Source organism: Taeniopygia guttata, chromosome 1A (genome assembly GCF_048771995.1).
Source record: "Taeniopygia guttata chromosome 1A, bTaeGut7.mat, whole genome shotgun sequence".
In the NCBI taxonomy this organism is placed as follows: domain Eukaryota; kingdom Metazoa; phylum Chordata; class Aves; order Passeriformes; family Estrildidae; genus Taeniopygia; species Taeniopygia guttata.
Genome location: NC_133025.1, coordinates 55268279 through 55295561, shown reverse-complemented (window position 1 = coordinate 55295561; position 27283 = coordinate 55268279). Strand labels below are relative to the sequence as shown.

The 27283-nt window shown below is 46.3% G+C and overlaps 1 protein-coding gene across 1 annotated transcript; it reads left to right on the top strand.

Annotated features, from left to right (window-relative positions):
* Positions 1-8869: 8869 nt before the first annotated feature.
* Positions 8870-26941, top strand: SINHCAF (SIN3-HDAC complex associated factor). Its single transcript, XM_002199985.7, has 6 exons — positions 8870-9017; positions 19062-19209; positions 20853-20952; positions 21912-22038; positions 23370-23520; positions 24390-26941. The coding sequence occupies exons 2-6, from the start codon at positions 19082-19084 to the stop codon at positions 24550-24552; spliced, it is 669 nt and encodes a 222-aa protein (XP_002200021.2). The 5' UTR covers positions 8870-9017; positions 19062-19081; the 3' UTR covers positions 24553-26941.
* The last annotated feature ends 342 nt before the right edge of the window (positions 26942-27283 follow it).

Genomic DNA, 27283 nt, shown 5'->3' with positions numbered 1-27283 from the left:
GTGCTGTTGCAGAGCAGAAGCTGGCCAGCATGAAGACACACCAAAATGCTTGGAAGGAAATAGTTGTGCAAGCACCATGAGTCCCAGAAGGTGGGATGGATGTAGAAACCAGCACAGGAACATCCCAGCCTTAAGGCAAGGAGCATAGGGAATCTGGGACCATAGCCATGGAGGGGACTGTCACAGCACAGAAGTTGCAAACCCATACAGTGTCAATCAGAGCTCAGGGCTCTGTTGCTATGGGCAGGGGCACCTGTGCAGAGGGTTTCAAGGAAAGGGCACTGTGGCACTGACCTGTTTCACTCAGTCCCCAAGAAGCTGAGTCTGGCACACTCTGCCTGCACCACGTTCAAATCCTGATATTTTGCTCTGTATAGGGATAGATAAATAGGTGCCACTGATGTGAAGTTGACTTCTGAGTTTAGCCATTGGTATCTGTCTCCCAGGACACCCTAAAAATGTTGTTTCCAGTGCCCCAGTCAGTATCTATATGCTGACTCAGTGTAAGGAGCATGCTGGGAGCCCATTTACCACAGCTTATAAAAGAGGCTTTAAAGGGCTGCTGCTGCCTTAAAGAATGGCACAAACAAAACTCCTCCTGTTCTGCAGACCTTCTATGAATGGCTACTTATTCTAATTTCCCACAGGATGGGTTTTATAAGAGGGTAAGTTTGGCCTGAGTGTGTAAGTGAGAAGCATTTGAACACTTAGACACACAAGTGGGAAAGACCTGGACATTCCCACCTCACACAAATCTGCTGGATGGGCACCCTTGCTCCTGAGGGTGGCAGCTGTGTCCCTCCTTGCCTTTTTTGTGTGGCTGAATTGTCGGGTCTCTCTGTTGTGGAACAGCTTGAGGGTCTAGAAGTAGAGGGAACACCCCTCTGGCCAGACCTGCTGTCTGGGGTCTGTCTGGGACTGTGGCTGGTACAAGATGGCACAGAGGAAATTACCTGGGACCTCAGACTGTTTTGCTCACCATGAAGCAGTTGGTCCAAGCAGGAGGGATTTAGCCCCTGTTCAGACTTTTTCTTTTTTTTTTTTTTTTTTTGCTACATGGTGTGAATGGGATGTTTGTGATTCCCCAATCCACTCTGAGTGGAGTACTGAGCCCTGACATATGCAGGGTAAAGAAGGATAAGCACAAGAGGTCATTTCCAAAGCTATCCAGTTTTCCCACTTTCCACTTACAGATAATGCAAATCAACCAGTAAATATTGCTCTTGCTTTTGAAACCTTGAATTAGGACTGGTTCAGCCACTGCTAAGGGTAGTCATCCTGACAAGAAGAGTCAGTCAGTTCAGCTATGGATAGAGATTTGTTTTGACAGCATGTTGAAAATAGCACCTCAGAAACCACACTGGTGGTTTTAGAAAGGGCAGTTTTTGGAATGTTTCTGACCAGCCAGCTTGTCACTCTGTAAATAGCAATCACTTTGTTTAGCTGTTTTTCAGAAAGTGCCCATGCCTGGAGGACAATGCCATCCCAGGGCACCTCCTCGCAGCCTGGTAGTCCCTGCAGGCTGCTTTTATCCAGCCAGTCCTGGGGATGCCTTTGCTCAAGGAGCCACCCTCACATGCCTCAGGGTGCTGCTTCCTGAGCCCCCTGCGTGCCCAGGTGAGCTCAGTCAGTCCAAGCTGGAGTGTTTCCCCTTCCACAGCTCCTCTTCAGCCATAACCCTCACAGACAGACCCAGTCACATCCTACTGATGCCTCAGGTTTTAGATTTGATATTTTTCAGATTCTGCACTGCTTTGGTGTGTACTTCTTGAGCTTCATATTAGGGAATAGTAAGCTCTCTTCACAAAGTCAGGAGACAAAACAATTCTTTCTCTAGCTGGGGATCAAGGACAAATGATCCAAATCTCAGGCCCAAGAGCATAAACAATGGTGGACAAAGAAATACAAGAAGGATGGGACTTCATGGGCTAAAGCTGTAACTGGAAAATTAACTCCAATATGCTAATGGACCAGAACTTTAAAAAGTGTGAGACCTCATGACCTGTTGTCCATTTTGTGTCCATTTTGGGTTCACCTGGGGTGTAGCCCTGGCTGGGCTCTTGTGCTGCCCAAGGTGCATCCATTGAGCTTTCTAATAAACACCTACTCTATTCTTTAACCCATCTAGCCTCTGTTCTAGGTCAGCCTTCACAAGACATCACTACTGACTGAGAAAGAGACAGAAAACTCCAGCTGTGGCTTTAGCCAAAGAAACTTCTTTGGGAGGTAAAAGGTATGTGGTGTAGAAGTCCTAAATTCTCCCGATCCAAAACTCACCCTCTACTTTCTGAGAGGCTTCTTACATTTTTTCTGGAGGTGGAAATGAGTTGAAAAATACTCTGAGCCTGCAGGGCAGTACCCTCTAGCATCCCTTCTCTTCTACATACAAATAGAATAGGTCCTCGTGTCCTTGGTGATCTCTGCATCACGGGGGACAGTGAAGACAGAGGAACTTTCCCGCTGGCCCTGAGATGTCTGTCAGATCACTCTGTGCCCGTGGAGCACAGGGTCATGCTGCACACAGGCTCTGTGGCTCAGGCTCTGCCCTGGAGGCAACATCTGGGTCCCTTGACTTCTCTGTATGCTGTAATTTGCAATAATGAACAGGCTGTCAGACCTGAGCGATCTCACTAAGGTCACATGTGTATCCTGGTTTGGGTTTATTTCTCTTTTATCACCCTGCAGAGTTCACTCCTGACTATGAACACCCATTATGGGACCTGACTTGCTTTTGGGGATCCCCGTGATCAAATTTTGCTCAAATTTTGCCTGAAGCTTGCCAATCCTGCTTCTGCCCTCCCCTTATCTACATAGCTTTGTGAGCGAATACTTCCTCCTGGAAAGCTTCTCACCTTTTCTTATCTTCTTTTCACTTTCAGAGTGGGATGCCTCTGCCCTGAGGAAGGGGGATGTATCCTGCTGCCTCCTCCCTTTGTGCTGCATTCTCCCTGCCTGCTCTTTTCCTCCACCTGCCCTTGGCTTGTTTTTCAGAGGATATTGAGCTTCAAATTTGGTTGATTTGTTGCAGTCCAATTAACTGATTCAATCCAATTAAGCTATCTGAATTTATCTCTGTAATGTGGTGGCTTTGTTAGTCAACTCCATTCCCTCCAACCCTTGCAAGAATGTTTGCCTCCAGCTCCTCCTCCAGATTTTGGCGGTAGATTTCCCCTTGGTTCTTGGCTGCTTGATCAAAGCTTGTGATCCGGACTGCAGATTCTGCAGATTTCCTGCAAGGACCAGCTCCTCCAGCTGCCTCCTTTCCTTGGCTAGCCAAGTCTACCCACAGCTCTTTTTCCTCACCAGAAGACTTGCAATTTCTGTGTCTGCCTTTGACAGCTTGGCAAGAAGGTCAGCAATGCTTCGTCTCCTCATGAGACTTGTCACTTGTACCTGAGCCTGGAGAGCTGTCACCATCCTCTGCCTTGCTTTGACTGAGTGAAAACTGCCCACAGAGACATATTCTTGCCATAGTTTCTTTGGCTTTCTGCAGTCTAAGCCTGAAATCTGAAATTCTGACACCTCCTCGAAGTGCCTTTTTTCCTTCCATTCTGCCTGCTGGTACTATAATGTAAGTAGTGTCACTGAGGATAAACCTTTCTGAAGAAAGAATGGGTGATGCTTTAACCTGGAAAAAAACTGCCTCAGGTTTCTTGTTTTTATGTAGCAGAGTACCTTACACCTGTAAGAAAACCCTTCCTGACAGGTCTTCTGGCTGCTCCTAGCAGAGGACTTCGGGGATCAGCCATTTCAGACAAAACCCAATTTGCTTCCCTAGGTGTTTCCATTCCCAAGCATTCCTATTCACCTTCTTGATTCCTGCTGAGAAAGAGGTCAAGATAAAATGCCTGTCACACCAAAGCATTGCTTCCTAGACAGCATGGATGCTCACCCAACTATCTAGCCTTGCTTTTCATTTCGTCTCAGCCAGCTGTGTCTGTGTTCAGGGTCATGCAGTAGAAAATAGGATTAAGGAGATGGATGTACCTGGTCAGGAGTCTTAGGTTCAGTAAGATACTTCAAAGAGCAAATTGTGTCCCCTAAGTGATCCCACCTGAGAGCAAGCCTACACAGCACTCTCCAAAGGAGCTATCAACTTCCTCTTCCCTAAAGATTACTCTGAAATCATCAGGATAAAATCCAGAACTGCTCCCCACTGGAGCAGATGGGAAAGATGGGGGGCTCTGTTCAGAGGAGAATCTCTTTTGGGTTTCCATACATGGTCTCTGCTTTCAGAACTGCCCCAAATGACAGGATGAGGGGGGTAACTTTATTGACAGGAAACAGCCTGGCAGGCAGAGAGGGCTGATCTTCTTAATGGTGTCTTCAAATCGCCTTAATACAAATCCCCATGGAATAGTCTTACTGGCTTTAATAGGTATGAAAGCAATAGTGCTGCAAAGAAACCGGCAGTGCTTGAGAGGCTGCATTAAAGGTGTTTAACCAGCAATAAAAAATGGTCATTTTGCTCTAGAATTTGAGGAATCCTTAAGAATTTAAGAGAATTATCTTTCTCTTAAGGAATTTGAAATGTCAATTAAAAACATTTCAGAAAGGTTATTATTCTCTGTTAAGCCCTAATGGATTTCTTAGGCTGGGCTATAAATGATCTGCCTTGTTCCTAGGAGTAAGCCAGTTCAGGGTCCTGTCTCTCTGAGCCTCATAGCTTGAATACTTCATTCTGGAAGCATGAGTATCATAATATCAATTTTGATTATCATCAAACTTTGCTGTCATTTTTTGTAGCCATCTGTTATTTGGCCTAAAACATAAAATGGTAAAAATCCCATTTCTTTATTAACCTGCTTGCTCAGAACTACCAGTTTTCAGAGCATTTGTGCCTTCAAAAAATTAACATGATGCTACTTACATGGGCAACTGGTGAAAGCAGAAGCTAAAGAACTCACTTGTTGATGGTATCTTGCTCTGAAATTGTACTCCTTGGCAAAACCTTATTTACAACTCTATGTCAACACTTTTTTTTCCCCTTAAAAAACTCCTAGTAATGTTTTTCAAACTCTTTTGTCCAATCACTAAGCCAAGAAAGTAAATTTTCAAATTACTCAAGTTACAAAAAAGAATTTTACAATTTAAGGAGCATTGAGCAGTTCCTCAAAGCAGGAACAGTGGCCTGGGTTTTTTCTTGACAGCTGCTCTTCACCTAAAAACAAGTAGCCTATTTGTGTTTACTTATTCATTAATATTGAAAAATAGCACAATGGGATCAGATGTCTTGTCTGGCAAAAGCCCTACTTTTTCTCTACGTTAGCACTTCTCCCTCATCATTGATACATTTATGTTTTAAAAGCCCTCACGGTTCACTTTATTATTATTACTATTGATATAATTTAGCTTCCCATATAAAATAATTAAGAGTCCAGGCAGGGAAAGTACCAGTTTAACTGGAACACAGCAACAGTCCAATTAGTTTCCAGATGCATTCTTAAAGTAAATGTTTTTTAGAACTGATTGGATGAAGATAAATCCTCATAAAGCTCATATTCAAGGTCACCTGGGATCTCTGTGAAATCCCACATTCCTCCTTTGTACCAAGCTCTGAGTGGAAAGGAAGATGCTTGATTTTTTAAAACAGAACCTTGCGAAATTTGTCCCAAGTTGGAGGCTATTTTTCATCACCCTCTTTCCAAACAGTGAGGTCAGACAAGGTGTCCCTCTGATGCTGTGGAGAGCACACATGGCTTGCTCAAGGGAAGGGGCTAGGGAAACCTTGATGAAAGATCATTAGGTATTTGAGAGCCTTTTATTTATTTGCAAGCTGGCTATCAGCCAAAAATGAAAACTCAAACCACTGTCAAATTACCAGCATAGCCCTGAAATGTCATCAGCAAACACTTCAGGGGAACCAGAGATGTTTCAGAAATGAATGTTGGATCATGTTTTTCATTTCTGTGTTGCCATTTGGAATTTTGTGGGTAGAAGGGTTTTTTTCCTCTGAGAGGACAGGAATGACAGAGCTGTTCACAGGCTGAGCAGCACCAAATTTGGAAATTCAAATTCTCCTCAGGTTACAGCAACACCTGTCCTCACGAGATTTGGAGTGGAAGGGCATAAAGTTGTGAAATAAATACCAGAGAAGTTGTCCTGACCCTGGTTTGTTTGCAATCAAATCCCACCCTGAGATGTTCTGTGACTGCTCAGCATGGTGGTGATGAGGGCAGCAATTGATTGGCACCAAGAGATCCATTTTGTTCCATTGGGTTCTGCTTGATATCTTAGGGAATTCTCCTTGGAAATGTCATTTCATTGTCACTTGGGGATTTAAATACTATACTACATGGTGCTGGACTAAAAGGAATGTCACCAAGGAGCCTTGAGAAGTGTGCTAGAACAAAGAAATGAGAAAATCTGGGAGAAACACTTCTTCCAATCAAAAAGAGAGAGGCAGATGAAATCAGACACATTGTATGTAAACAAAGGTTGCCAAAAGTGCTGGTAGAGTTCCCTAGACAAGTGGTAAAATTACAGAAATATTTGGAGAAATGATTCAACATTTGGTACATCTGTGGCTCATAAGTTCAATATGATTTGGTTTAGCTGTGTCTGGTAGCAAATGCAGCACTCTATGATCATTCAACAGGAACCCCCCAAAACTCAAATGACAACCTGGAGGGTTCCTTGGGTGGTGTTCTCCTGTGCTTTGTGCCCAGACTCACTGGCTTGGCAGCACATTGAGGAAGGAGATGGGGTAGGATTACCATGGATTTACAAGCAAGTAGAGAATATGTAAGATCCTCAGACTAAGGTAAGGAAAAGTATCTTGTCCCACTCTGAAAATTCCCACAGCTTAGCTAGTGTTGGTGGAAGCAAAAGGACAATTTCAGCAAAAGATCTTGGTGAGTTGTTAATTCTGTGCCTAAATCAGGATTAGTCTGAAACAGTCACTGTAATGAAAAAAAAAAAAAGTTATAGAAATATTCATTGGCCTTATTTCATTGTTTTAGAGTATTCAGCAACACCTGCATGTGGTGCCTGAGCTGCAGTTGATTCTGTGGGAAACTTTTAAACTTTTAAGTAGTTCAAAAGAAGGGAATCTATATTTGGGCTCGGTTTGAGCGGCAGCCCGGGAGGGAGTAGCTCGCAGCTTTATTGCAGTTACAGGCTGTAATGGTGCTAAGTCATAACTCCTTAGGTGTTACCTTGTATATCACATGCTAATTCATCTGACACAGTTTTCAAAGAAAAGCTATTTCAACATAACCTGCCAGCCGCCTCGTGAAGCAGCTCTTCCAAAATTGCACAAATGAGCATGAACCCAAAGACTGCGATGACGCAACTTTTTAATTCGCTCATTGTGACGCTGCAGGAAAAATTACATAAGCCACTGATGACTTTTAAAGCGCTTTACAAAACGAACGTTAAAATTAACCCGGAGCGGGAAAAAACCCCTTTCCCTGTTCCCTGTGACGCACCCCCCTCGGGGTTCGGTGCGGGGAGGCAGCGATGGCCACAAGCACCGCTAGGTGCGGTGGGGGCGGGATGCGCCGCGCTGGGAGGGGCGGCGTGTCACCGGCATGGCACCGGGGGTGGCAGGGTCGTGTTGCGGGGCTGGGCTGTGTTCGCAGTGATGTTCGGGGCTGTGCTTGCGGGGTTGTGTTTGCGGTGATGTTCGGGGCTGTGTTTGCTATGAGTTCAGGGCTGTGTTTGTGGTGATGTTCGGGGCTATGATTGCGGTGATGGTTGGGCTGTGTTTGCGGGGCTGTGTTTGCGGGGCTGGGCTGTGTTTGCAGTGATGTTTGGGCTCTGTTTGGGCTGTGTTTGCGGTGATGTTTGGGCTCTGTTTGGGCTGTGTTTGCGGTGATGTTTGGGCTGTGTTTGGGCTGTTTGTGGAGCTGGGCTGTGTTTGCGGTGATGTTTGGGCTGTGTTTGGGCTGTGTTTGTGGTGATGTTTGGGCTGTGTTTGGGGTGTGTTTGCGGTGATGTTTGGGCTATGTTTGGGCTATTTGCGGGGCTGGGCTGTGTTTGCGGTGATGTTTGGGCTGTGTTTGCGGGGCTGGGCTGTGTTTGCGGTGATGTTTGGGCTGTGTTTGCGGGGCTGGGCTGTGTTTGCGGGGCTGGGCTGTGTTGCGGTGATGTTTGGGCTGTGTTTGGGCTGTGTTGCGGTGATGTTTGGGCTGTGTTGCGGTGATGTTTGGGCTGTGTTTGGGCTGTGTTGCGGTGATGTTCGGGCTGTGTTTGGGCTGTGTTGCGGTGATGTTTGGGCTGTGTTTGGGCTGTGTTTGCGGTGATGTTTGGGCTGTGTTGCGGTGATGTTTGGGCTGTGTTGCGGTGATGTTTGGGCTGTGTTTGGGCTGTGTTTGCGGTGATGTTTGGGCTGTGTTGCGGTGATGTTTGGGCTGTGTTGCGGTGATGTTTGGGCTGTGTTTGGGCTGTGTTGCGGTGATGTTTGGGCTGTGTTGCGGTGATGTTTGGGCTGTGTTTGGGCTGTGTTGCGGTGATGTTCGGGCTGTGTTTGGGCTGTGTTGCGGTGATGTTTGGGCTGTGTTTGGGGCTGTGTTTGCAGTGATGTTTGGGCTGTGTTTGGGCTGTGTTGCGGTGATGTTTGGGCTGTGTTTGGGCTGTGTTGCGGTGATGTTCGGGCTGTGTTTGGGCTGTGTTGCGGTGATGTTTGGGCTGTGTTTGGGGCTGTGTTTGCGGGGCGGTCCCGCGGGGCCGTTGCGGCGCCGGGCGGGGCGGCGCGAGGCAGGTGCGGGCGGGGGCGCGCGCCGCGCGCGTGAAGTCACCTCCGCCGGCCCGGCGGGCGCCGCCCCCTCGCGCGCTTCCCGCGCGGCCCTTTCTGCCTTAAAAGGACAACGGGGCGCGCGCGGCCGGCGGGGCTCGATTGATGAGAACGGGGCCGTGGGAACGGCGCCTGCGCAGAGCGGCCGAGGGGCGGGCGCGGGGCGGGCCCGCGGGCTCGCGCGGCGGCGGCGGCGGCGGCAGAGCGCGGGGAGACCGGGAGCGCGCGCAGCGGCGGGAGCGCCGCGCACCGCACGGGTGTCGGTGGGCGCGGAGCGGCGGTGAGTGATGCTTCCTTTTCTCCCGGGCGGGAGGGAGCGGCGGGCTCAAACTGAGTTTCGTGGCTGCTTGTTTCTTGTTCTTCGGGGCGTCTTTATTATTTTTTTCCTTGTTTTGTTTGCTTGTGGTGGGTTTCCTTTTTATTTTCTTTCTTCTTCTTTTGGTGCTGGGATTTATTTTGTTTCCGGGAGCTGGTGGTTTCTGTTCATTCCAAGTCACTCCTCAGAGCTTGTCCCCAGTTTTGCAGCGGCAAAAAGACTTTGCCGCCTTGAAACACTTTGACACGCGTGTGGCTTCTGTGAGCGGTGTTTCGCCCGTTTTTTTTCTTCGATTACTAGAGTTTTAAAGGATGCGCGAGCGGAGAGGAACGCCTCCCGCATTGTTGCGGACCCATCCCTAGAACTCTGACTTCGGCCCCCCCGCCCCCCATCCCAAAGTTGGATTAGATCTGCAAGTCTTTAGCAGGAAAGAGTAGCCAGTTCCCCATCATTTAACTCCGAAAGCAGTCCCAAGGTGCGGAGCGAGTTTGGAAAACCGGGCTGCTTGGCGATGACGTGCTGCAGGGCAACTTTCCCGGGCCGCGGCTGTCCCTGCTCGCCACGCGGGTGGCGTGGCCCCGCCGGTGCGGAGCGGGTGCCGCAGGTGCGGCCCCGGCGCGCCTCGCAGCGCACACCTGTAGCGCTCGCTCATGAGTTGGTGCCACCGGCGTGGCGGAGGAGAGGAGGACACGCTGGTGCCCGCCATCCCTCTCTTCCCGTGTTTCACGTGGGGAGAGTGGGGCAGTTCTTATTGTTTCCAGTTATCATTAGGAATTGCGGGGGAGTCCGAGTCCGTGCACGCTGCAGAGGAGCAAAACGCGCGGCCGTGGGCTGGCGGGACACGTGCTGTCGGTCGCACAGGTCGCGGTGTGGGGCCTTCCCCGTCCTGCCCCCGGCCCGGTGCGCGGCGTTGCTGGCGTGGGGACGGAGCGGCGGCGATGGCGTCCTGCCGCTCCGTAGCTCGGTGCCAGCGCAAGCGGCTCCCGTTCTGCCGGCGTGTGCCCGCGCCTGGCGCCAACAAGTTCTAACTCGGGGCTCCGGGGGGTGCGCAGCGCTGGGCGGCGGGGCGAGCGGCGTGCCCCCGGCGCGGCACGTAGGCAGCGCCCGGCTGCAGGGAAAACAAAGGGCTCGCATGTGCTGCGGGCGGCGCGGCTCCCCGGCGCGCCGGGGGAAAGCGCTCCTCCGCGCCCGGCGGGGGCTCGGCTCCGGGCTGGCGGGTGGCGCTGGGGGAACACTTGTCGTGCGCGGGACGGTGTTTTTTAGGGGCTGCCTGCCGGTTTTGGGGGAGTTTGGAGGGGCGGCGAAACTTTGGATGCAGGCGCGCTCCGCACGGAACCGCGCTGCGCGCACGGCGCTGCGGCCGGCGGGCGGGCAGGCCCGGGCTGCCGCCCCGGGGCTGCCCCCGGGTCTGGGGGTCCGCGTCGCCCCCGTCGCGGCGTGCCCGCGTTGCCGGGAGGTCTGCGACGGCCCTTTGAAGTGAAACTGTTGCCATGTTTGAATTACGTCAGGGCCGAGCCATGAGGAACCGGCGCGGGGCGGGCGGGGAAGGACGAGGGGCGGCGGGGCACGGTCGTCACTGCGCCGGCATGGGGGTCCGGGTGCTCGGCGGTGCGGCCGCGGCTCCATCCCCGCTTCCCGCCGCTCCCCCGCGCCGGATGGGGCGGCTGCTCCGCGACCGCGTGGTGGGGCGGTGTTTGCAGCGCGGGGGCCGCCTCGCAGCGCCCACCTCCGCGCTCGGGGCTTTTCTCCCTGGATGGCCGCCTTCCCCTTCCTGTGCTCTTCTAATTTATTTTTGATTTCACTCGTCTTTCGGCGACTTGAGCGCTTGGCAGCCCCGCGCAGGGCGGGGGGGCTGCGGCCACCCGCGTGTGCGCTCCTGCGGCTCCACCTGACCGGCGGGGCCGCCCGTGAAAGTAGGTCGTGTGCCCCGGGGGGGTCTTTGTTCCCGGCGCCGCCGCCCGCCCGGCCCCGGCTCCGGCCGCCGCTCCAGCCGCCGTCGCTAACGGGGGAGCGGGGCCGTGCCCGGAGCCACGAGGTGCCCTGCGGGAGCGGCGCGACCGAGCTCTGTCTTTTTAGGCGTTTTTTACCGTTGTTATTTAGGGTTTGGTGGGTTTTTGTTTTGTTTTAAAGTCGCAGTCTTGCGCCAGGAAAGCGCTCCCCGTTGCGCTCTCACTTTGGTGAGATAAAAGTTGCCGTCTCCTCTCTACCCCTGTGTCCTGATGTGTGTAGCTGAAGGGATTTAAAGGGACCTGCCAAACCTGTTGTTTACGCGGGCCGTGCCCGCACGCAGCGAGCAAGGCTGAATCCCGCCTGCCCCGGAGCCCCCCCAGCGACGCTTTCCTGGCGGGAACGGCCTCGGTTCATCCTACAAAGAGCCTTGTCCGCTGACTGATGGCCCGTCCTTCGGACCTAAATTATTCAATTAACATTACAATTGCAAAAATCTTGGGAGCTGCCCCCCGGCGCCGTGGCTGCGCAGGCAGCCGCTGCAGGCTGCAGGCAGCCGCTGCAGGATGCTGCCCGCTGCCGTGCCCTGAACACGTGTCTGGGCTGGAGGCCGGGCCGTGCCACCGTCCCCTCGTGGCTGGGGAGCGGCAGAAGGCCCGGCGCCCTGCCCTGAGCCCACAAATGCAACAGCAGTGGTGGTGCTTCAGCACAACCTGCGATGCTCTTTTTTTTACTTGGAGTTTTAATTTGGCGCTTAGGAAGATAGCAGGCTGACAGCCGTGCACACAAGTGTTTCACTCTTTGGACAAGGCAGTCGGTAAGGGTGATGGCTCCTCTGCCAGCTCCTTTACTGCTGTGTGCTTGCTTCCAAAGCTGAGGCTGCTCCTGGCAGCCGTGTGCAGGGTGTGTGCACCCCTTTCTCACCAGCCCGCAGGCAGACAGATCCGCTGTGTAGTTGACAGCTTTTTAAAATTAAAGATTGCACAAATTTGGCACCATAGGGACAGACAGTGAACTGGAAACCTTTCTCCTGATACCAGTGGACACTCAATGCTTTGGTACACAGGTGAGCTCAAGGTTTCTTGGGATCTGTGCTACCTGGTAGAAAAGCAGCAAGTAACAAGTCGGGATTTTCAAACACACCCACAGGCATGCAGCATCCAGCTCCCACTGAAAGTAAGTGGGATTGAGTGCCAGAGCCTCTGGGAAAAATTCCTCCTCACTTCATTCTCTAAAAGAAGCTAATTGCCGTTGCATTCAGTCTTCCTTTCAGAAGAAAGTATCAGTGACTTCTTTGTAGAAGATGTTAAGAAAGCTGATAAATTCACAGAGGCTAAAAATAAAGTTAAAACTGTGACGGTTTGTTGTCTCACTCATGCCGAACAGCTCTTTCTGTGTTAGCTAACTCTGCTTTGCATTGATTCTTAACACCTCATTTCTTGTACCTCTTTTATAATGACGTGAACGACATCCACAGGGTCCTACATGACAATCGGCTTCATTCTTGCAGCCTCTGTAGCGCTTGCTGTTTAACTCAAAGAAGAAGCCACTGAGCTGGGACTTGAAAATTGCCCAGGCAGGGCTCCATTTCACAACTCAAGCCCTTTGCATTTCTGTAGAATGTGCTCAGTCCAAAGTCCACGTGAAATGACCAGTAATACCGCTTAAGGTCATGGAAATGTATCCTTTTTAATGAAGTTACTTCAGCTGTTCTGCCAAATAATTACTTCTCCTTCTGTTCAAGTCCCTATCCAGGTATGTTGTCCTCTTTAAAAACAGCGTAAAAGAACCTAGTCAAAAAACACAAACCAAAACTGTTCAGTGTCTCATGATCTGAAGTGGCTGTGATGTTTTTTCAGTATCAGGTGCTCGCAGACAGCATCATAACAGCTGTGGTGACTGCAGTCAGATAAGCATCACAGACTCAACTCCAGCACATGTTTGAGAACATCCCGGTTTTCCTTGCTGGGCTCCTGCTCAGGCTGAGCATGGTGTTAGTTATGCAATAAGAGTTTCAGCTAGGGGGAAGTCATCTTTCAAGATGGAATGTCTGCAGGTGGGACAGGTTTGGATTTATTTTTTCTCCTTATGCAAATCTTGCTGATTATTGTTTTCATGCTTTGGCCTATCCCTTCTGGAGCAGTAACCACATGGCAGTTCAGAGGAACACCCACGTGGCTTAGCCTTTCAGTTCTCTAGCTTGAATGAGTTAGGAACTTCCTTCCCAGGGAAGATCCAACAGGTGTGTAGGCTTCTTTATGACTTGACTGCTTCTTAAAATGGAACCAGGAACAGCTTATGACTCAGGATGCCATGGAGACTCAAACACGGGGAAGAAAGGTCTGATTTGATTTTTGATACAAGCTTAGTAGTTGCTGCTAAGGTGCATTGGCTGTGCTGAGATTTCACTTCAGCACTGAGCACACAACAGTAGCTGTGGAAATCTACCGGCAAAAGAGGAAAGATTCCTGAAGATGTGGTTTTGACCTTCTCTGGTTTTGCTGAACTCATCAAGTGACAACTCCACTGCGTGCTGTGGCATTCAGATGTTCCTGGTAAATACAGCTTTCCTACAAGTAATGTTGTTTTGGGTGGAGAGAGGAAGGAAAGGAAGGAAAATCTGAGGATATAGAATACACTGTACAGTATGTACAATTCCAAGGTTATTGGTTGTTGGTTATTAGTATCTCTGTTTTAAACTATGGGGAGAGATGACAGTAAGAAAATATTTTTGCAGATGCTGAAGTTGCATTTTCAGATGACTCCAATTAGATTGGTCTCTTGCCATCCTTGGAGCATTCTGGCTCTGTGCATGTTAAAATACTCTACTTTTTTTTTTTTTTTTTTTTTTTTTTTTTTTTTTTTTGAGGGATTCAATCTTGAACTCAGGGGAGGTATGTTTATGTTGGTTCTCTGATACAGATCAGGTCCTCTGTTGATGTACTATTCTCTGTCTTACAGCTGATTTGCAATAGAGGTACTGCAGTTTATTTCAGCAGAGGGACAGGCTCAAGAATTTATTGTGAGATGAGCAACTCTGCTTCTGGCACCGTAGACAGCTCTGGAAGCATTTTTCATGTGTGTGCATGTGCCTGGGTGTATGCTCTTGCAGATGCAAAAGCCAGAGCACCTATGTACATTCTATATTAAGGCATCTGTTTAGTTCCCTTTAAAAGAAAAAAAAAAAAAGTGTCATTTTGGCTGTGTTTCTTAGTTCCAATGAAATACTGTAGGGATGACAATTGTGAGATTTTTACTGACAGGAACCGGCTGCATCAACATATGTAGGGTAGATGGTACTTTTCTTTAGCCCAGCTTCAGGGAGGCTGTGCCAAGGCTGTTGTGTACACAGAAAGGGAAATCAAATCGTTGTTCTCTCTGACAAAGGTACTGGCAGTTCTGGATTGTGCAAAGGGTGAATGATTACAGGCCAGAGAGGGAAGATGGGGAGAGAGGAGGATACTAAGTATTTGGACTGGCATGCCTCTGCTCTCCGGTAACTCCAGGAATGTTTCTGTTTCAGCTTTGCAAGAAGCAGGTGAGCATGTTCATTCCCACTGGCCTGGTAATTGTGTTACAAAGGGAGACATGCCTGTCTTCTAGGAATTCCGTCCTTGCTATTATAAAAGGTTTTCATTCTTCTTGGGTGATCAGAAAGAATGCAGAAGGAATCTGGAAAAGCAAATGAAAGTGGCTCAGCTTACTTTAAGATCTGAAAGAGTTCAGAAGTTCTTCCCTGACTTGAAAACTTAATGAGCATCTGAAGCAATGCCTCCTTTTAATTTGGATCGTCAAATTAAATTTTGCAAAGAAAACTAAACACTAAATTCTAGTCCTGACAAGTAACAAAAACATGAAACCTTTTCACACACATGCTTTTTACCAGCCTTTCACTAAGGTAATAAGCAGGGTGTGGGGATTTTTAAAATTTCCCACTACTTTTCTCTTTCTGACTTTACTGTTCTCTTTTGCAAGACAAGTTTCTATTTTTGATGCTGCTTTTTCAAAAGTGAGAGGGCGGAAGAATGGAGAGTGCACTTTCCTGGAGACTTTTCTGAGTCCATTCAGGTTGCTAAAGCAGTTGTATGAAGCAGAACTTGAATGAATAGCAACTTCTGCAGGGAGAAGCTGTGGAGAGGGACATCAGGGAGGGAAGAGGATCACTCTTTCCCTGGCCTGGGGGAATACTGCTTTCCCACTACTGCAGATAAATCTTCATTTCTGCAGAATGACAGATAACGCACTGCTAAGATTTCTGATTCTTTTTTGGAGATCTGTCCTTCTCACTTCTGTGCAACTGCTGATATATTTTAATAACATGCTTAAATTGGCAAATAATAATGTTAAATAGCATTAATAACATGCTTATATTTGGCAGAATTATGTTGTGTAATGCTTTTTAACTTCTAGGCAAGTTACTTTCTATTTGCCATCTTTTTTATCTATCCCAGATTTCACATGGTGAAAGTTCCACAACTAAGATTCAGGTGTTAGGGCAGCTGGCATCTTAAATCCCTGGTTCTAATTCAAGATCTAAATTGCAAAGCTTTCAAATTAAACCTTTTAAAGGACACAGTCATATTTACTTCTATGTCCATATTTGCTATTAAGCTCTCCAGCTGACAGAATATTTAGTGTATAATGATCAAATGGCAACTGTTTAGGATTAAATGTGTAACTGGACTGACGCCTTCCATTTATAACTGCACTTGGATGCAGTTGTCAGAGAAATCTGTTTAACTTGTGGTTTTGCTACTAGCTCTTCCCCATTCAGGCATTATGTGTGGCAATACCATTGCTGACCATTCATCAAGTGGGAAACAGATGGCACTAGTTTCCCTTCTATTGAAGGATGGTGTTGAAAGGCTGCTCCTGTGAGAAAGGCAGCAATGATGCAAGCCAAAATATTTTCAGAATATATGTGTTTTCCAGTCTTTGCCAGAACATTGATTATAAAACATGCATCTTATTCTACGGTGGTGTAAATACCAGCTGGCGACAGAGATCACCTTATCACTGTCTGGATTCATGGAAGAAACTTGGTTAGAAAGTAAACTGCATTGTCGATAGTTGTTTCTTGCCACATAGCAGTCAAGTTTCTTGCCGCTTAAGTTTGGCAGCACAGGTGAACTTTGTGTCTGCAATAAGTCTTTGACTTTCTAAAGAAAAGTACCAGACCACAGATTTAACATTGGAGTAGTCAAACAACATCTAAAATTGCTGTTTGGAAGTTGAAAATTCCCAGGTGAGCACACTGTTGGATCTCCAGAGGCTTGCTGAGCAATGTCCTCAGGAGTATCTCCTGAAGAAGGTGCTAAGAAACAAAATACTCAAAGCGTTTGCCTAGATACTCTGTTGTTTATTTGCTTGACAAGCCAGGAATATTTACCTGATTTGACTGTGCATTAATTTGCTACACATCCAGCAGAGGCTGGAGTTGTTCTAAGACTTAACCATCCCTCAATGAGTCCATTCAGCAGGTCACTACTCAGATACCTTCTTTTACTTACTGGATCTGCCCCTGCCTTCAGGCCAATGCTGTACTAATACAGGGAGCAGTGAATCTCCTAAAAAGCCTGACACTATTTGGGGTGACTTTGCTGGATATTTGCACAAGTTAACCTTGGGAGGATGTTGCCCTAGGTGAGCTCCTTGTGCTGTAGTAAGTAATTGTGCTGAAGAAAGTAATTCAGCACTTCAAGCCTGTGGAAGACAGTGTGACCTGGGACAGGAGGGAAGGAAGGACTTATCCTCTCCATCTCTCTCCTAGGCCTGGAGGATCTCCTTGGCATTCAGCTTGAGCAAGTCCCTTGCCATCAACAGGCTCTACAAGTCAAGGCAAGCTTTATGGAGAGTTGAGTCTTCCTAAATGTTGATGCAGTAGTAATTGCAAAGAGCCACAACCTCAGTGAGCCCCAGGTGGGCTCATATATGCTAGACTGAAATGCAAACATGTACACTTTCAGCTGGAAATGGGTTCCTTGATTGATTTTGTGTCTGAGTATTAGCCAACAATATTGGATACGATTTTTACTTTTGTTCTCAGGAGTGTGGGAAATTGCATGTTTATTTTGCTGTGCTCCTGTACTCTTGATAATCCTTCTGGGGTGGAGGGATGTATTTTCACCTCTGTGTAGGACTGAACTTGGGGTGGGTGGTTCCCTAGCTTTTGCTGTGGTCCTGCACAGGATCTTTTCCTGTTGCACACTGTCCCCCTGTCAGATGGGTGAGTGTGATGCTGGGTATGGTCATTTTGTGGAAGCGTGTTTCTGACCTCACCTGAACCTGCTTTTCAAAATATTTTATTGCCATAATGATGTGGCAGGTCCTGGCAGTGTAGACAGAAGATTTCAGATTATTTTTCTGTGTACCACTGGAGGGTTAAAAGGATTCTAGCCCTTACCTTTCTGAGGGTGGAAGATTTGGGGACAGATGCCTATTCCACAAATGTTAACTAGTAACCTGAGTTGGGTTACTGAGACCTGGTAGTACCTGTAACTGAGAAGTGACTGAGAGTTCCCCCTCACCACAGTTGCTCCTCTCCTGAAAGTCCTTCCTGAGCTGCTAGGTCATTCAGTCGTTTTTTGTTAGCTTCCTAATGAATTCAGCAGCTCAGCCTTTGTTAAGGAAAGAGAGGGAAATGTTGTGTTATTTGCGTGGCTCCATCCAATTTTAAATTTTTAAAGCAGTGGGAACCTATTCTCCTGGGGCTTCCTGCAGCCTGTCCCCTCTCTGAGCCCTTGGTGCGTGGTGAGCAGCAGAGGTGGCTGCTCGCTCCTTGCAGCAGGTGCTGGAGGCAAACCTTGCACCAGGGTCTGTTCAAAAGAGAACATCTTGGAACAGTCCCTGCCTGCGTTATGAGACAGAGCCTGTGTGGCCTGTGAGGACTTGCTGTGTGTCCAGGCCCAGCGCCAGGAGAGCAGCAGCTTTCCTCAGGTGTTGGTTTGGGTTTTGAAGTGCTGTGGGAACCCTGTTTGCTCTGACAGTGTCTCATGCTGTGCCTGACAGGGTCTGCACTGGGGAATAACCAACTTAGGAGAGAGCTGGCTTGGTGGGGGGTCAGCATGTGTTGAAGGGTCTCTGTCATGGTGACTGCAGTGACTAACTTGAGAAGTTTCTGCTGGAAGATGGCTCCACTGTATGATACCTGCTCTGATAGCAAATCCCAGCCTTGGCGTACTGAAAAGAATAGGATCTCGGAGAGCGGGAGGGCATTCTTGGCTTCCTGGGCTGGAGCCAAGTTTGCAGAGCTGGTGGTTACAAAGCAACAGCTTCCCTGTAACCGGAGTTCCATCCTTGTTGGCAGGGCATGTGTGGTAGGCACATGCTGAGATGTGCCCCAGGGTCCTGCTCCCCGGCCCTTTCTTTCCTAGCTGGGTTTCCTTCCCATGGAAAGCAGGGTGGGGCCGGCAGGAGGCTGAGAACAGAGCATGTGCTGACATGGAGCTGGGATGCTCACCCAGGCCCTGAGAACAGAGAAGTGCTCCCGAGTCCTGCAGTGCAGACAGGGCCATTGAGGGCTGGGTGGGACTCCACCCTGCTGTTTTTAGAGCAGCTTTTCAGGTATGTCTGCCCTACAGCCCCGGGGGTATGACTGCAGCTCATTTCAAATGACTCCTACTCACTCTCAGCAGAGTTTGCCAGAGGTGTTTCCAACCAGCACCCCTGGCGGTGATGAAGTAGTTCAGTGACCCGGAGTTCAGCTGCCAACTCCTTGTCCATGGGCTTGGGCAGGTTCACACAGCCTGTCCTGCAGCCTGTTCTGCCACATGCACAGGGCTTTCAGTGGCCAGGTTGGCTGCATTCGCACATCTGGGTTGTGCTGCCTGTAGATGTGCCCTTGGAGTAGATTTGTGCAGTAAATGAGCTTGTTATGGGTCCTGCTGGGTATTGTTTAATATTTCAGCTGTTAATTATAGAATTTCTTTAACTACTGCATTCTAGGTGCATCTGTTCTTCTGAGGCAACATGGGATAAAAAAACTATGCCCTAATCTAGCAGTTTTTTTCCTTTCATTATCTAACAATGATAATTAACACCAGTTTCTGTTTGTTTTCACAGGGTACAGCTGGGAGGAAAAGATGTTTGGCTTTCACAAACCGAAGATGTACCGGAGTATAGAGGGCTGCTGTATTTGCAGAGCTAAGTCTTCCAGTTCTCGTTTCACTGACAGCAAACGTTATGAAAAGGATTTCCAGAATTGTTTTGGGTAAGATTCCCACCTTAGTCAGCACTTTTGGCATTGATCTCTAAGCTGCAAACCTGCTGTACTGTCCTCCTTGCTCTGAAAGCCTGAAAGATTAGGTTAGCAGAGGGGAGTGGTGGAGGAAGGCTGCCTTCAGCTTCCTCACAGCTTTCCTGGGCAGACCAGGAGGGGCTGGATCCTCTGCTGCTTTGTATGATACCATTTGATTTTCAATTTGATTGTCACTGCCAAAGGAGAGCTGGTAATTCATAACAACAAAGGATCAGACTTGTGCCTCTCCGACCTCCCAGCATATGCAAGGATTTTAGACTTCTCTCAGTGCATTTTTTCTGGTTCCGTAGAGGTGTAAACACCTACATAAAATAAAGAGCTCTGCAGATCCATGGGAGCTTTCTGTGGCTCTGAAGATTCAAGAATGTTAGATAAGACTTGATGAGCAAATATTTAGTAGTTTCAGCAGGGTTTATGTAAAGTACCCTGTTACAAATATTGGTGTCTTTGTTCTAATAGGACACAGCAATGTGTTCTTAAAACTTCTCATTGGAAAACCATTATCTTGGAAGGTGATTAGCTTTCCAGTTAGGAAATGTTTCTTGAAAGCATTGGTAAATAAAACTATTCTTGTACCACTTACTGTGATCTTTGAATTTTTTTGAATACTTTTGAAGAGTTTGAAATTTTGTATAAAATTCACAAATTTTCCTGACTTTTTCTAGAAACATTCTTTTCATGCATTGAAATTCAGAGTGCTTTGTATTTACCTTGGATTTTGGTACAAAAAAGGTCTGGTGCTGGCAGTTTTCCTTATCATATTTCTTCACTACTGTCTTTGGCAGTCGAAGGCTGTATGCAGATCCATTGCTTTTTTTTTTTGGTGGTTGTTGTTTTTAACTGCAGTAAAGCAATTTGCAGTTTACCAGGACCACTGTTGTTGTGCTATCTGAAATATGTTTGCCAAGGTAAAAATGCAGACTAAACACTGGGCAAATAATGGTTTTTTGAGCCTGCCTCATTCAGCTATAAATGATCCAAAGTTTTCCTATTTAATTAGCTGAAAAATTCTACCGTGCTTCCTTGCTATATTTCTTTTAGCATGGATGCAGTAGAGATGATTCCTGAGGAAAGCTTGTTAGAGGGAGCAAGTATTGCTGTCATTCCAGTGACTGCTGTTCCTGAAACCTTATCCTGTGCGTGTGTGGGAGTGTGTTAGGTGATGTTTGTTACTCATCCTTGAAGCTCTGTGGGAAAGTTAAGACATGAGTAAGCTTTTGATGTTTGTTCCCAAGTGTATGTTTGAATAACATGATTATTCCTCCTGCTCCAAAGTAAGCAATCCACTGCAATTGTGTCTTGGTTTTGGGGGAAAAGAATCCAAAACCTGCAGGTGATGGGACTGTTGTTTTCAGTGCCCCTCTGGCAGGCAGAATTGTGACATCTTTTTATTTCTGTGTGGAAGATGCTTTCTGAAAGTGAGACCTGGTCTTTAAATGGCACTGTTTGAGCATCCCAGATGACCTGTAATGTCAGAAAAACAGTGTTTCAGAACCCTTCTTATTCATCAATTCTTATTTACTTCTTGCTGTTACCAAGTGGGGGTGTGCTTTTATTAACTGTTGTTTAGTGATCTTTGCTTTTGTTTTTACCAGGCTCCATGAAGCTCGCTCAGGAGATATTTGCAATGCCTGTGTTCTTTTGGTGAAAAGATGGAAAAAATTACCAGCAGGATCCAAAAAAAACTGGAATCACGTTAGTAATTTATTTCTCTTCTGCCCCAAAACATCTCTTTCTAGAGAGGGGAGGTGCTGGCAGGGGTTTGGGGTTTGCTCTTTAACCCACACTCTTCCTTCCCACCCTCAGCATCTCTAAATCCTTCCTGGAGTATTTACTGCTGTGTGGCTCCTACCTGCTTATGTGTAAATGATGATTATGCAAGCCTGAGATGCAGTCACAGACCAACTTACCTTGTAATTCCTTGTTTTCACAAGCTCATAACTTTATCCAAAAGTCTCTCATGGCATGCAAAAAAACACAAAACCAAAAAACATTTCAAGTTTGGCCTTTATTCAAAATTTTTTTTTTTTTTTTTTTTTTTTTACCAGGCAAAATTACTTGCTCAAGCAACACATTAATCAATCTCATTTAATCAGATAATTAAAATGGCTAATAATCTTGCAGCTATTTTCACTCATATATTCTGTTTTGATATGTCTAATTAAATTCAGGCCTAAGGCTGGAAGGATGATCGTGATTTCTTGTGTATATAATAATCTTTATCCAGGATGCCTTGATAGTAATGGGTGCCATAACTATAGTTATTACTACCACTAGCTTTCCTCAAAAGTTAAATTTATGACTTAAAAAACTACAGGGCAAATGCTTGGCAGACAATCTTAACTGGACCTCTATTAGCTTAAAAATTATTTGGTTCTAAACTGAATGATTTAAAAATGGGGAAGTTGGCAAAAGTTAAACCAAATGTGCTTTTTAAAGTAGTTTGCTGTGTTTTCCTGCAGACTCAGCCTCTTGCAGAGGCTGAGATTTAGCCAGATTTAAATGAAACATAAGAGTGTCAGTGCACAGAACTGCCTTGGATTAATTTAAGGAGATTTTGAACACCTTCTGCCAAATCACTTACCTGTGTCTTGACTGGGGCAATACCTGGGCATGATGCACAAGTATTCGAACATGCATTTTCTCTGTACTAGGTGGTAGATGCCAGGGCTGGACCCAGCCTTAAAACAACATTGAAACCAAAGAAAATGAAAACTCTCTCTGGAAGCAGAATAAAGAGCAATCAAATCAGCAAACTGCAAAAGGAATTCAAGCGGCACAGTAAGTGGATCCAAAGAGATTTAGGCCATAAACTTCAGCCTCCCCTAACACAGCTCACTGTTAACTGGCCAAGCTGAATCACCCTCTAGATTTGGTTGTGCACACTCCCGCGTTTGGACTCTCCCTGTTTTCACAGCCTCTTGTCCTCTGAGAGTTTTGGGAGGGTGTGGAATGAGAAGGAAGAGCTTGTGTGCAAGGTGGGCTGCAAGACAGAGGTGGGGACGTGGCAAGGGGGCACGAGGAGTCTGGCTTGAAAGTGCAGGCAGTTGTAACTTATGTCCCACACTTAAATTACATATCCCTAGAAAGAACATCTTGGGCAAAGATCTCATTGAAACTGAAGCTGAAAGACTCTTCTCCCCACTTTCAGTAATGTGCCATAGCCATTTTAAGCTCTCTTTTCCCAAAAAACAGTCTTTTTCTTCCATGCATACTTTTTAACATGGATTTACACAAACGCCTCCCCTCCCCTCCCCTGCTTAAATTCCTACCATGTTTCCTTATACCTTCCTCTGCCAGTCTCAGTGATTTCTTTCCAGTAGCACATGGACTCTCCAAACAGATTTGGATTCATAGCTTTCCAACAAAACCATCTGCCAGTTATGCTCTAAATGTGTGTCAGTACTTAAGGCTTTTCTTCTAAAGCAAACATTCCAGCTTCTTAACTTTTGCTGACTTGGGTATCTCTCTCTCTCTTTCAATTATCCTACCTAGTCAGAAGGAGAAGTCTCCAAATAATCAGTAAAGGCCCTGACCCAATGAGCTTTTATGTCCTCATTCAAGGCACTGCAGTTAATTTAATGTGTCACTAGCTGCCAGAGATGGCAGCTGAAAGGTGGGAGAGCAAGACACTGTTAAGGTGTGTCTGCACTGGGCCTGTAGCTCCTGGTCTTGATCCAGCAAAAACTCAGTACTACCTATCACATAATGAGAATATATATATAATGCACCATTGGGAAGAGCTTTGCAGCACTTTACCTGAAAGAATAAGAAAGACTGGAACACAGATCTCCACTGTCTTGAGGGATCTCCCAGTGATTTCAGAGTGTGGCCTTTGTAGGCTATGTTTGAGAGCCAGAAGCTGAATCCTGATCCTGAACCTCTTTCCAATCCCTCTGTACAAGGACTGTCTCCACTTCTGAGGGCTGTTTCACAAATCATGACACTCTATATTGAAATGGGCAGGAGCAAGCAAAATAAATGGGTTATCACCAATAGGTTTTTCTTGTTAATTAAAACACATCTTGCCTCTGCTCCCAATCCACAAGTCAGGAGGAGGGTAAGTCGTTGGATGCATGTCCTGATCTTTGCATTTCTTCTTTGCCCTGCAGATTCTGATGCCCACAGCACAACTTCAAGTGCCTCCCCAGCTCAGTCGCCCTGTTACAGCAACCAGTCAGACGATGGCTCTGACACAGAGCTGAGTGCTGGGGCCAGCAGAACACCAGTGTTCTCCTTCCTAGATCTCACATACTGGAAAAGGTAAAAAGCAGCAGCTCACCTTGCATATATACTGCTTGATTCTGCCTCCTCATCCTGATTTGTTATAAGGATATCATTTAAGTCACAGGGCATTATACAACATCTGTCTGTTCATGCATGGAAAGAAATGTATTAAGACATTTTCCCCTGTCTCCCTTCAGTTCCCTAAACACTAAAACAGTTGCTGGAAAATATTTTTGCTGGTTTTGGGAATAGCAGATTATATTCCTGTCTGTCATTATCTCTTTTTAAAACTATGCCCTGTAGATATGGTGTGTTGCTACATACAAGAGTGCTCCCAGCTTGCCAGCAAAACATAGCATTTGATTTGGTTGGCCTGTGATGGTAGTCATTTGGGAAAAAAAAACCAAAAATAACAAAAAACAAGATCCTGGAGTGGGAGGAAAACCACAAGGTTTTCTGTGAGCTGATGAGCTTATTATCTCTTATTGCATGTTGTGACACAGTAATCCCTTGTTTAGCTAATTGCTCAATTGAAATTGTTGTGACTTTGCTAGCTCCTCTCAAATAATATTTGCAAGTGCATTGTAGCCAAGGTTAGTTCAGACCAGATGGCTGTGTCTGAAACTTCTCTGGGAAGCAAAGTTGGAGACTTGTTTTTTTTATAGACATGTTTGGGGGTTTTTCTCTTTTTATTTCTTGTTTTGGGTTTTTTTTCTTTTTTTTTTTTTCCCTGAGACCTGTTGTTTATTTAGACACAGATTTGTTTTCTGTTTGTGAGCAGTCTTTTTGCCCCTGTCCTCTGGGCTGGAGGTTCAATAAAGTAGTGTCTAGGGTCAGACTTACTTTTTGCATGTGAGTTCTGTGTATTCTAAACAAAGTATCTGTCTCCCTGCCATTTCTTCCAGGCAAAAGGTCTGCTGTGGAATTATTTACAAAGGGCGTTTTGGAGAAGTCCTCATAGACACTCATCTCTTCAAACCTTGTTGTAGCAATAAAAAGTCTACCACTGAAAAGCCAGAACAAGAAGGGCCCCAATCTCCAGCAATCTCCACCCAAGAGGAGTGGTGACTTCCTTGGATAGCTGCAGAAGGTTATACAGATCCTCTTACTCTGGAAAAATACTAGAAAAGTGACTATTCACTTTGGACACCTGCTATGCTGCCAAAAGACTATTCCCTAGAACTGTTTTGGGTTTTACAGCTATGATTTCCACAAACTCTGAAGCCAGTTTGTATCCTTTCAGAAAGACTGTACATAATATTTAAGATGCTATGGAACACTTGGCAAAGCTGAATGCTGCTGCAAGGTTGTCTAATTTTCCCCCAGACTCACTTCCCAAGTGAATATGAGGATGGGGTTTGTATATTAAAATATATGTAGTTCATGTTTCTGTATGAAAGAAGCAGTGGTTGTAAGGCTTTTTTTTTTTTTTTTTTTTACTTTAAAAGTTGGTTGGCAACCTTCCTAAATTCCCAAGAAAATATTTCATTCTTAGACATGTATGAGTCAATAAGATTAACTAATACATAGAAATGTTATAAGTCACCTCTCTAGTTATATAAATATATATTTTTAAAGGTGTGGCAATTTCACCCTATACTACTGACATAACAAAGAAATATTTCATCCCTCCCATGTGACACAGACTGGTAATTTGCAGACATCTCTACTTCAAGTGGTAGCTATCTGAGAAGCCCTCCAGCCTAAAAGTGCTCTTGAGAAAAGGGTGGGAGAGCTCTCCACCTCGCTAAGGATTAAGATTTACCTAAGAACTGAACATAGCAAAATGGGAGGTTACTTTTGTTTTTAAAGCCAGCGGTGGGCAGCCTGGGCTTGGTGTAGTAACCCCTGGTGGTTAGAGATGGACCAAGAAACATCCTGATGCCCAAGTCAGGTGTAGATGGCAGCCAAAACTGAGTAACTGCTCTCTGTTGGCCCAGTGCAGCTGAAATGTGACCACAACCAAGACTCCTCCTGCTTTTGGACCTGACAAAGAACCAAACCCCTTGCTAAGCAAATTAGGCTCTGGTCCAGGGATATAATCTGGTTGCAGTCTGGGGTTTGAATTCACAATAACTGTTTTGAAACCCTTCCCCCCTGCAGTGCTTTTCTGTGTTTGGGTTTTGTTGGGGGGGTTTGTTTGTTTGTTTGTTTAAGCAACTGCCACATCAACACTTCTGTGAATATTGAATCTGAAAAGTTCTGCTAAGAGTGGTGCTGTTCTGAATCAAGGCAGCAGCTCTGTTTGCATATGTGATCAAAAGATAATACTTTCTGCACAGATTCCCAGACAAACTCATGTGCAAATCGTTGTGACACTCCTTCAAACTCTGCTTTGCCTCTAGGGTGGGAGCAGCTTCCGGGAAGACTGTGCTGCAGTTTTAGCTCCCAGTTGCTTCACCTTCCTTTTATGAAGGTTTTACTTGTGTGAGTTGGGAATTCTGCTTTTTCTTTGGTTGGTTTTTTTTTCCTGGGTTTTAGGGGGAGGGAGGATTTTTTTTTTTTTTTTACTATTACTCTTTTGGGATATCCTACAATGGATTACTACATGGTGTGATTCTTGTAGGTGTCTGGTGTAGGGCCAGGAGTTGGAGTTGATCCTGATGGGTCCCTTCAACTCAGTGTATTCTATGATTCTAAGCTTTCCTTTTTTGTGAGAGTCATTGGCATAATACTGTGGTGGGTAGGGTTTAGGACTGGATTTCCATGTAGTCTTGGTTCCTGAAACAGGAATACTTAGCAGATGAAAATATAGATAGGGAAAGATATGCAGGTTTTAAGAGGAGCCTCTACCCTCAAAGCTTTTTTTTTTCTTTCTTTTTTCCTCTCCTGTTGGGTCAGCCAATCTCTGGAGAGAAAGAAAATCAGGGGAAACAGGGCTTTGACTTATCACAGCCTTACAGCTTAGAGCTTTCCTTGGACTCATTTTGCTTTTCCTAAACACTGAGGTTCTTAAGGGAGGACAAAGCTGCTTACCTTGCTTTTATTCTCATCCAAATAGAATCATTCAGGTTGGAAAAGATCTAAGCCCATTGAGTCCAGCCACAGATATAATGGATACTTGATTGTATAAAAGCATAACTAAGTTGATCATGTCTAATAAGGGCTTGAGCAAGAGTCCTTGCTGTGTTTGCAGACACCTATTTCATGAATTTGTATTTTCAGCATCAGTAATTATGTACACCTAAGAAGGCTGCAGTGTGGATGTGCTCTGATACGGATCATCTCTTCTGTATTTATTTATTTATTGCTAGATTTCAACTGCCAGCTGCTTCCCCTACTCCCTCTCACCTCTTCCATTCCCAGTAGTAATGCAAAATGAGTAGTCATGCACTTTGTATTAATGTATTAGAAATCTATGGAACCTGTTTTGTACTTTTATACTGTTCAGACACTTGTAATCCGAACTTTGTTTTTACTAGGGTAATGAATAAATTTAGTCTTATTTAGAAAATAAGCAACTTCTCCTGTGTTTATTTCAGCTCTGTTCTTCTGTTTATTAGATTTAGTGTTGGAGCCAGCCCAGGCAACCCATGTTTCTATTTGAACAAGACCAAGCCGTTTTTTGAGGGGGTGTGAGGTGATTCCCTTCCTATTTAATTTGGGAAGAAGAGCAGAGCAAGGGAGGAAGGTGATGTTTGTTGTGACAGACAACTGTCTCAGGACAGAATCACAGCTTTCCCCTGGCACTGTGCATGTGTCAGGCATTCCTTTAGTGGTGGTGGGTGGTGCTGGCAGTCCATGTTCTCAGGGCCCTTGCTCTCTTTCTAGTTCAGCATTCATCAAAGGCCAGCTGAAG

Excerpts from the sequence above, each read along its gene's own strand:
- SINHCAF (XM_002199985.7), top strand. The coding sequence starts at position 19,082 with ATGTTTGGCTTTCACAAACCGAAGATGTACCGGAGTATAGAGGGCTGC. Across the intron at positions 19,210-20,852 it reads GATTTCCAGAATTGTTTTGG|GCTCCATGAAGCTCGCTCAG; the intron begins GTAAGATTCCCA and ends TGTTTTTACCAG. Across the intron at positions 20,953-21,911 it reads CCAAAAAAAACTGGAATCAC|GTGGTAGATGCCAGGGCTGG; the intron begins GTTAGTAATTTA and ends TCTCTGTACTAG.